The 10,410-nt window shown below is 42.1% G+C and overlaps 1 protein-coding gene across 4 annotated transcripts; it reads left to right on the top strand.

Annotated features, from left to right (window-relative positions):
* The first annotated feature begins 6,878 nt into the window (after positions 1 to 6,878).
* On the top strand, positions 6,879 to 10,298 carry LOC120026925 (coiled-coil domain-containing protein 106-like). Of its 4 annotated transcripts, none has more exons than XM_038971689.1 (6): positions 6,879 to 7,108; positions 7,292 to 7,390; positions 7,824 to 8,099; positions 8,435 to 8,536; positions 8,685 to 8,882; positions 9,039 to 10,298. In XM_038971689.1, the coding sequence occupies exons 1-6, from the start codon at positions 6,991 to 6,993 to the stop codon at positions 9,353 to 9,355; spliced, it is 1,110 nt and encodes a 369-aa protein (XP_038827617.1). In that variant the 5' UTR covers positions 6,879 to 6,990; the 3' UTR covers positions 9,356 to 10,298. The 4 variants fall into 4 exon arrangements, with proteins under 4 accessions (XP_038827617.1, XP_038827619.1, XP_038827618.1 ...); XM_038971691.1 differs by having other exon boundaries at positions 6,880 to 7,108; positions 7,824 to 8,015; XM_038971690.1 differs by having other exon boundaries at positions 6,880 to 7,108; positions 7,824 to 8,015; positions 8,375 to 8,536.
* Positions 10,299 to 10,410: the final 112 nt, after the last annotated feature.

Raw genomic sequence — 10,410 nt, 5'->3', positions numbered from 1 at the left:
TGCCCTCTGGAGGGGCCAAGTTTTTATTGATTTGGTTAACCTGTTTTCTCCTTCTCCCTTGTTTTCTCTGGCCTTTTCCTTACCCCACCTGTAATGCTTAGTGTTATTGCTTAATTGACTGGCACAATGTTAATTTTCGACACCCCCAGTCAGTGTATTATAGGGACACAACACTGTTTCATTTATCAACACTGAAAAAGATGGGCCTATGAACGTTAGAAAGTACTAATTTTAATACTGTGTATTGAATATAAGCCAGGAAGGATGTGTTTACTCAGGCATCCCAATTCCGATCTTTTGCCCAATTATTGGCAAAACGTCATAATTGGGCTGCCTGTTTAAATGCAGCCAAAGTGTGTCTGAATCTAAATTTGTTCACTTTATTTTGTGTTTCACACAGTGAACATCATTTCATTGATCAAATGAATACAAACATTCTTACAGCAAAAGAGGTAGGTAGTATAATACCTGTTACCAATTTTCCGTGAGCGCCTCTGGTGCTGTTTCAGGGGTTAAAGTGCCTTGCTCAAGGGCACACCAATAAAAGATATCATCGAGGATACTGATTATGTTTCTTGTCCATTTATTGTCTATGTGCTTGTTTGTTGTACAGTGCATTTGGAAAGTATTCAGACCCCTTCACTTTTCCACATTTTGTTACATTACAGCCTTATTCTAAAATGTATCAAATATATATTTTTCCTAATCAATCTACACACAATTCTCCATAATGACAAATTGAATGTTTTCAAATCTATTAAAAATAAAAAACAAAAATAGCTTAATTACATAAGTATTCAGACCCTTTGCTATGAGACTCGAAATTGATTTGGAAAGGCACACACCTGTCTATATAAGGTCAGTGCATGTCAGAGCAAAAACCAAGCCATGAGGTCGAACAAATTATCCGTAGAGCTCCGAGACAGGATTGTATCAAGGCACAGATCTGGGGAAGGGTACCAAAAAATGTCTGCAGCTTTGAAGGTCCCCAAGAACACAGTGGGCTCCATCATTCTTAAATGGAAGAAGATTGGGACCACCAAGACTCTTCCTAGAGCTGGCCGACTGGCCAAACAGCAATTGGGGGAGAAGGGCCTTGGTCAGAGAGGTGACCAAGAACCCGATGGTCACTCTGACAGAGCTCCAGAGGTCCTCTGTGGAGATGGGAGAACCTTCCAGAAGGACATCTATCTCTGCAGCTCTCCACCAATCAGGTCTTTATTGTAGAGTGGCCAGACGGAAGCCACTCCTCAGTAAAAGGCACATGACAGACCGCTTAGAGTTTGCCAAAAGGCATCTAAAGACTCTCAGACCATGAGAAACAAGATTCTTTGGTCTGATGAAACCAAGATTTAACTATTTGGTTTGAATGCCAAGCGTCACGTCTGGAGGAAACCTGGCACCATCCTTACGGTGAAGAATGGTGGTGGCAGCATCACGCTGTGAGGATGTTTTTCAGCGGCAGGAACTTGAAGACTAGTCAGGATGGAGGGAAAGATGAACAGAGCAAAGTACAGAGAGATCCTTGATGAAAACCTGCTCCAGAGTGCTGAGGATCTCAGACTGGGGTGAAGGTTGATCTTCCAACAGGACAACGAACCTAAGCACACAGCCAAGACAACACAGGTGTGGCTTCGGGACAAGTCTCTGAATGTCCTTGAGTGGCCCAGCCAGAGGCCGGACTTGAACCCGATTGAACATTTCTGGAGAAACCTGAAAATAGCTCCCCATCCAACCTGACAGAGCTTGAGAGGATCTGCAAAGGTGCTTTAACAAAGTAAAGGGTCTGAATACTTATGTTAATGTGATTTAAAAAAATCTTTGTCGTTATGGGGTATTGTGTGTAGATTGATGAGGGGAATTTTTTGTTGTTGAATAAGGCTGTAATGTAACAAAATTTGGAAAAAGTCAAGGGGTCTGAATACTTCCCGAATGCACTGTATGTGTGAAGCCCCACTATATCACTTCTAGAATTGTCCTAAGGGGGAAAATGAAGTTGTTTGAATTTAATTTAAATGATGCCAGATACTGAAATACATATAACATTGATTCAATTTTCTCAACCACATCAAGAGAGACCTCTGGAAAGGCTGGCGCCAAGACATGTGTGTTAACATCAGTCCCCCAATTAACCTGTGAATGAATTCAAACTACTTAAAGGTTCAGATGACCAGAACACCCACTGACAGAGGCATAGCTCCAGATCCCCTTAAAACAGGTTGGCATAGTGCCACTCTTCAGCTATAGTCTAGTCCTCACATTCCACTTTCTCCACACACACCTTATCCACTGTGATCTCCCTGGCCTGACACACATTCACCCCCACTTGTTTTGTCCATCCATTCCTATTTTAAAGAGTGTTTTTCCCCCCTGGGCTGGAACTATACTTCTGTTTAAGTGTTTCAACAGCACCCTCAACTCTCTGAGCCAGTAAAGCTGCTGCCCCAAGACCGAATACAATCTAACCTTCGCTCTAAATTAAGGTTTAAGCCTAGTGGGTGGCGGGCCGACCGTGCTAACGAAGGGATCTTTTGATTGACGAAGAGACAGAGGGAGGAGAGGTTAAAGTGATGGTTTATGCCAGGACGGAGCGGTGCCAAAGCGATCTAATGGCCATGCCATCCATCTGTCTGTATGTCAGATACATGCCATGATAAATATAGTGAGGGGTATGAAAAGAGCTGGCAATTAGATCACAACAATGGAACATGGAACAAACCCGGGCAGGACAGGCTATATAGGCAGGTTAACTCTGCTCCCGGCGGACCTCAGACTGCAGGCTTTTGTTCCAGCTCTTAAATACCGGATTAGACTGATCATGATCTTCATTTTAGGCCATGATTAAATTGAAGACCATCATTGATTAATTCAATCAGGTGTTGATGCTGAGCTAGAACAAAACTCTGCACACACTGCGGCTGGCCCTCCTGGACCAGAGTTGCCCTCTTATAGAACTAAAACTAAATTTGACAGGACAAATCTAATTTCTCTTCTTCCAGGAGAGCCCATTTTCTCTCCCCCGCCTTCTATTAAGCCTGTTGTTGTTTTTAGTATGATTGTACTAAATACTTCTTGCCAGGTTTACAGGATATGAGTTGATTGACGGTATCCTCTGAATAAAATAGCATTAAACTTAATTTGAGCCCTCTCAATATAAAGCTAATGATGTTTTGTTTAAGTAGTTTAAAAAGCTCCCATTTGCTCTTATTGGCATATTGAATTGTGGTCATAACACATCACCTAGAAAATAGAGTACAATTATGAATATCTATCTACACATAGTAGTAGGCAAAATAGTCACCATACATACTTGCATTGGTGTATCTCTACGATGGAATATGCATTGTGTGTATGTAAGTTCTTAAGTGTGTTTAAATGTATGCTGTGTGATTTGGTTGAATAAGAGTATCAGTCCAAACAGGTCTACTGGTACATAATGTACATACTCTCCTTGTGGGGACCTGAGAATAAATATGTTTGTCTCCATCTACAGTTCACTGTAGAAACTGTCCCAAAATAAGAGCACCTCAAGCGGGAATGGTCAGAGAGACTGAAAATACTACAACTGCTGGAAGTGTGCCTACTTGAAATGTAAAGCGCAATGGATCACAGTTTGTGACAAGCAATCAATATTTCAATACCATCTAAATTATTTACATTACTAGTACACCTCGAAACATTTCCAAACTTGAAAGAGCCCGAAGAGGCTGTTCACACAAGGAAACATACATTTTCAAAATAATTATAAGAAAAAGATTGACTGTAAGACCACACAAGAGATGTCAAATCACATCCACCAATAGCATCCATGTAACAGATGAGCATTATTAAAGAAATGTTTCGACATGACTAGTTTGTAATATTTTACCTGTATTTAACTAGGAAAGTCAGTTAAGAACAAATTCTTATTTTCAATGACGGTTTACGAATAGTGGGTTAACTGCCTTGTTCAGGGGCAGAACGACAGATTTTTACCTTGTCAGCTCGGGGATTCGATCTTGCAAACTTTCAGTTACAAGTCCAATGCTCTAACCACTAGGCTACCTGCCGCCCCTATACAGGGGACAACACATGTTAGGTGAGTGCAGTCAACCCTATGGCATAAAACACTGCTATTATTACCCATCAAACACTAATACTGCTGGACTCAAGTCTCAGAAGAAAATGTAAAACTGCACTAGAACAAGAACTATTGCAGTGGTTCAATGTGAAAGGAGATCGGGGGTAATTGATCCATGTCTGGCATCCATCCACCAACGTGAAGATGGAAAGCCTATTAAAAGAAGAGGCAGAGAGAACGAGAGGTTACAGATCAATTGCATGTCATTATTTTACATGTTGCAGAGTAGATGCATCCCAATTAGCATGTCTTGGCATGTATTCATTTTATTTAACCTTTATTTTAACAGGGAATCATGCTGTCTCTTTCACAGATGAGCCCTATACTGTATGTATAATTTAGAATATGTTTGGGCCTATAACCCATTATTTAAGTCCCGATAAGTAACTTACCTGCTTTTATGGACAGTCACGGCCCTAAGGTCCCTGGGGCGATGGATATGCATCTTGCGGCTGAGGGTGCTGAGATGTTCAAATGTTCATAAATGACCAGCATGGTCAAATAATAATAATCACAGTAGTTGTCGAGGGTGCAACAAGTCAGCACCTCAGGAGTAAATGTCAGTTGGCTTTTCATAGCCGATCATTAAGAGTATCTCTACCGCTTCTGCTGTCTCTAGATAGTTGAAAACAGCAGGTCTGGGACAGGTAGCACGTCCGGTGAACAGGTCAGGGTTCCATAGCCGCAGGCAGAACAGTTGAAACTGGAGCAGCAGCACGGCCAGGTGGACTGGGGACAGCAAGGAGTCATCATGCCAGGTAGTCCTGAGGCATGGTCCTAGGGCTCAGGTCCTCCGAGAGAAAGAAAGAGAGAATTAGAGAGAGCATACTTAAATTCACACAGGACACCGGATAAGACAGGAGAAGTACTCCAGATATAACAGACTGACCCTAGCCCCCTGACACATAAACTACTGCAGCATAAATACTGGAGGCTGAGACAGGAGGGGTCAGAAGACGCTGTGGCCCCATCCGATGATACCCCCGGACAGGGCCAAACAGGCAGGATATAACCCCACCCACTTTGCCAAAGCACAGCCCCCACACCACTAGAGGGAAATCTTCAACCACCAACTTACCATCCTGAGACAAGGCCGAGTATAGCCCACAAAGATCTCCGCCACGGCACAACCCAAGGGGGGGGCGCCAACCCAGACAGGAAGATCACGTCAGTGACTCAACCCACTCAAGTGACGCACCCCTCCTAGGGACGGCATGGAAGAGCACCAGTAAGCCAGTGACTCAGCCCCTGTAATAGGGTTAGAGGCAGAGAATCCCAGTGGAGAGAGGGGAACCGGCCAGGCAGAGACAGCAAGGGCGGTTCGTTGCTCCAGAGCCTTTCCGTTCACCTTCACACTCCTGGGCAGACTATACTCAATCATATGACCTACTGAAGAGATGAGTCTTCAGTAAAGACTTAAAGGTTGAGACCGAGTTTGCGTCTCTCACATGGGTAGGCAGACCATTCCATAAAAAAAGACTCCCATCAGCAAGGCGGCATCACCCAGCAAGTCCATCAGCACAAGTCCATTTACAGTGGGACAGGCCATTACAGAGCCTCATGGTCACACCTGAATGAGCGAGGGAATCAGAAATCTGCCACAATTTTTTTTTAAATAAATGCTAATATGAAATATGATATAATTTATCATCTACATGAGTGGGAAATAAAAGTGGTTGGTATTAGGTAACAAAAATGTAAACACAATGTTTGTATGTTATAAACAGGAATCCATCCACAGGGCAAAAACTGGTTTAATCAACGTTGTTTCCACTTCATTTCAACCCAAAAAGTATATGTAATGACGTCGAATCAACGTGGAAAACTGTTTAGAATTGCAAAATGTAATTAAAGTAAGAGAATTTCGTATTTTTTTCACCCAACTAAAATAAATCCAACGAGTGTGAAATTGTTGGTTGAATTCACGTTGAATTCTCGTTAGTTGACAACTCAACCAAATGTAAATCAAAAAGGTGCCCTGTGTGAAGGTACTATTTTCTAATCCCAGCATATCCAAACTAATTACATTTTCACTCCAAAGCAACAAAGAAAATAGTAAAGCTAGGCAGAATATATTGTTAAACATGCTTTTGAATGTCGGTAGACTGACGTTTAGTTGCGCTTTGTCATGTTTTACACGTTTGTTTTTAAATTGCCCAGGTGACACTGATGTCGACTCCGACACCTTTTAATGTCGTTATTTATTAGAAAAAATAATTTTCTATCTGGCCAAGTTTTGTATTCTCCCGGAATTGTCGAATTCAAACCCATCTTAAATTTATTTTTGTGTTTTCTCAAAAACGATTTTATCCCCTCCCACAATCTCACCTGAGCTCCTCCCACATACAGTATGCAAAAATTGTATGAAATTATTATCATGGCAGGCTATAATATGCAAATGTAGTAGTTGATGTAGGTTATTTGAAGACACGATGAAGTAGGTATTAGATTCGTTTCACTGTAATTATTATACATTCTCATTAGTCATCGAAGAGGAAGTCCGAAGCGTTACACCCCCTACGCAGTAATTACGCACGTGGCTCGATTAGAAAAGCTGTTGAATTCACTCCATTTCACCTGATGGGAAGCGGATGGTTATTAACTTGCTTATTAACTTACGTCTCGTTTGAAGAACGGGGTAACAACTAATACAAACCATTCACTGACATTTCATGCTAAAACATCAGTTGTTTTTACCTGTATTCGTATTGCATTCTACATTGATTATCTACATTTCAATTTCGGAGCAGGTGAACTTACTAGATACCACTTATATGGCGAAATCGCATTGGGGGTACCTTAATTGTTTTACAGCTGGTGACATCACCGTCTCGACGGACTAATGACTGTTTTAACACTTTTCTTAGCGTATGATCCACGATGGTGCTTATTATAATGTTACAATGTTGCCATATGTATTACAGATTTGCAGAACAGCACTCAACCCACGAAGGATGACTGATCGGACAAGCACGAGGAATGCAACGGGTACTTTCATTTGTCTTCCTCCGAATAGGCTTTATTGTTATTTTACAAAATTACTGCATTTACTTTGAAAATGTTTAAAAGCAGAATTAGCTTACTCAATGCACTTCCATTTAAACAGTATATTTATCAAATGTTTATTATTTGTCACTCATGTGTCACTACCATTGACTGTTGTCCCTAAAGGTCTGTATAATGTTGTGGATGAATATGAAGTCTCCTTCCCCTTTGAGGAGAACCAGGGCCGGTCTGCCTATCTGAACCAGAGTGAGCAGATTTTGGAAGGTACATTTGGGCATAATACCAGTCAGATAGATATTTTTTTTGGGGGGGGTGTTGGTTAACAACCAGGCTTCTGTATTAACCATTTTACCTGTCTCATACAGAATATTAGTAAGTTAAGCAACCCCTTATAAATGTGTTCCCCTATCATGACAATGTCAGATAGTTCAGGGCTACTCAAACCCGAGCAAAGTGATCTACAGTTTATTGATTGTCACTAATTGGACAGACATTCCATTCACCTGGAGGGTGGAGGTAATTAAATTACCATCCCTCATGAATAGTGCCCTGCATAATCACCTCTTGATACCTTATTAGTCAACTAAATGAATAATGTAATTATGGTGTCATAAGTCAGGTGGTCAATAACTTATCAGGGCCTACCCATGTATGACCAATGCCTCAAACAGTCAAATAATGACCTGCACCCTTCCAGAGGCGGCTTCTGAAATGCCTCCGCACTACAGCCCGTTCATGCTGATCACCAACCTGCGCACCCACCTTTGTGTGTCCCTGGAGAAGAATTCGTGGCTGCAGAAGCGCATCGAGGACCTGGAGGAGGAACGCAACTTCCTGCGCTGCCAGCTGGAACGCTTTGTCTCCTCCATGAGGACGCCGGAGAGCAACCGTAAAGACTGGGGTGTTGGTGGTGGGGAGCACTTTTCTACTGACTTCCCACTGGGCACAGATGTCATTTCAGCATCTATTCCAGGTTGGTTCAATGTAATTTCATTGAACAACGTGGAAACAACATTGATTCAACCAGTGTGTGCCCAGTGGGTTAGTACTTGACTGTACGTTCAATTGAAGCACTGTTTCTTATCTGGTCACACTTTCTATTTAGTGCACTGTTTGGAAACATAATACAAGTTAATACACAACTATATAAGCTGATACATGGAGAGAGGTGAAATTGAGGGAGAGGGGAAAAAATAATTTCAAAATTGGAACTCGTTTAAAAATCGATTATCCTCTCCCCTCTATTAGATGTTTATCCCGAATCCCAACACACTAGTCTGAACTACACTACTCTGAAACCTCCACCAGAGAGAGCTCCAAGCCCTCCTCCTTCGCCCATGACCACCAGGTCTGGAATGCTACGGAAACACGTCCAGAGCCAACCTCACACATGTAGCAGCAGAGTACCTGGTGAGAGGGAAGCAGAATAGAATTTGGGTGGGATGGCTTTTTAGGAGTGGGAGAGTCATACGGCTTAAGCTAGGCTGTAGTGTCAACCGTCATCTAGTGTCTTGATGTGTACGAGGATACATTTTGTCACTGCCCCCCCCCTCTCTAGTAAAACAGGAGGTGCGTGTGATCGAAGAAGATAAGTACTTTGAGGAAGACGGTTATATGGAGGAAGAGGAAGTGGAAGAGGAGGACGATTCATCGGACGAGAAGATGTCCAAGAAAAGGGGATCCAAGAATGGTGGGGAGCCAAGAATGAAAATGAGACGGGTTTTCCGGATTACTCGGGGCAAGGAAAGACAAAGAGGTAATCAAGTCAGTTTATTTCTATGTTATTTCCTATGTCTGGTGCATTTCTGCTGCATCATAATATTCAATTGTATGTTGGAAAAAATTGTTTCCTTATCACACTTTTGGGGGAAATTCCTATCAACTGCTAACTAAAATGGCTCCTCTCCTTCAGTGAAAGATCCTGACGGTGTGCTCCATCGGTACCAGAAGATCCTCCTCACCTACCAGCGCCTGAGGAGCATGTCCAAGGCCTTCCAGGTCCACCGGGTGGACCGCAACACTATGGCCTCCACATCCCCCATCGCCGAGCTGCTGCTGGTAGCCCCAGAGAAGGTGGCCGAGGTGGGCGAGTTTGAGTCTTCCAAGGAGAAGCTCCTGGACTACGCCCGTCGCTGCTACAAGGCCCTGGACGAGCCCATGCACGCCAAAGTGGCAGCCATGAAGAAGAACCACCTGCTTCTGCCCATCTCCTACAGGTTCAGAAACTAATGGAAGGTCTTTTCCTCCTATAAGATTAGACATGGAGGGAAGGTAGACTGAAAAGTTATTGACCTTAATGGGGAGTCGCATACCTAAGGCTTCGTTAAGAGCCATTTGGCTCTAGCTTCAGATTATTATAATTTTTTTTTGTATTTATTTTTTTACCTCTTCTCTTGAAGTATCTTATTCATTGTGTTTGAATCATCTTCTGAAGGGCTAATTGCAGGATTACTGCATTGGGACACCGAGAGTAGTTTTTCATTGTTGAGCGAGAGATATGTTTGCCCATCTTTTTTTATTGCAAGGAAAGAGATGGAATTTGTGTAAAAGGTTGTAGTCTGTCACTGTATTCACTAAAAGCCACACACTGGATAATTTTGTGACGTAGCCTATTACAGCAGTTACATAGAAAAATAATGTTGGCTCCATCCTGCTGTTCATGGTAATTGGATTACGTTTTTATAGTCTTTGATTCATGGCTATCTTTCATTGTCAGGTGGCACAGCAGAATGATGATCTGCGGTGTGAGTTTCTGCATGAATGGTAGAAGCACTGGCATACTGCAGACACTGTATTCCTTCCTTTGAGAGCCCTGCTAGTTTTTGTAGATGACTGCCATTCAGGGAAATATTTTCTACAAGTTTGCAGAGTCCAAATTAATGGAAAATGTGAAGAATTTGAGCATACATCAAATGTTGTTTTGATGGTAAAGACAGTTAATGGACAGGCACACCGTTCTGAGCCGTGAGTTTAAAGAAACTCCACCTGTACATGTTTATTTGTTTTCATTGTTGAACCATTTGTTAATACCTGATCCACAGCTACAATATTATTTTGTTAATTTGTATTTATTGACATTTTCTTTCCACATTTCGATAGTATATTGAGTTCAGTGAAAGCAGTGTAACCCATCTGCTGTACAATAAAAAAAACATTGTTTGCGCAAAATGCAGTTATGCGTTTTAGTAGTTGGTATCTGTCTTCCTAGATAATACATTTAAGAAATATGTCTGTCTTTTTAACTGGCCTCTGAAAAATGTTCCAGAATGCCTCTGTTCCGCACA

The sequence above is a fragment of the Salvelinus namaycush genome, chromosome 32 (genome assembly GCF_016432855.1).
Source record: "Salvelinus namaycush isolate Seneca chromosome 32, SaNama_1.0, whole genome shotgun sequence".
Lineage (NCBI taxonomy): Eukaryota > Metazoa > Chordata > Actinopteri > Salmoniformes > Salmonidae > Salvelinus > Salvelinus namaycush.
The sequence above is the reverse complement of the archived record's forward strand: the minus strand, read 5'-3'. Positions and strand labels throughout refer to the sequence as shown.

Coding starts and splice junctions, on each gene's coding strand:
- LOC120026925 (XM_038971688.1), top strand. CDS start 6,991: ATGATCCACGATGGTGCTTATTATAATGTTACAATGTTGCCATATGTA. Junction 8,100..8,374: donor CATTTCAGCATCTATTCCAG/GTTGGTTCAATG, acceptor CCCCTCTATTAG/ATGTTTATCCCGAATCCCAA. Junction 8,537..8,684: donor ATGTAGCAGCAGAGTACCTG/GTGAGAGGGAAG, acceptor CCCCCTCTCTAG/TAAAACAGGAGGTGCGTGTG.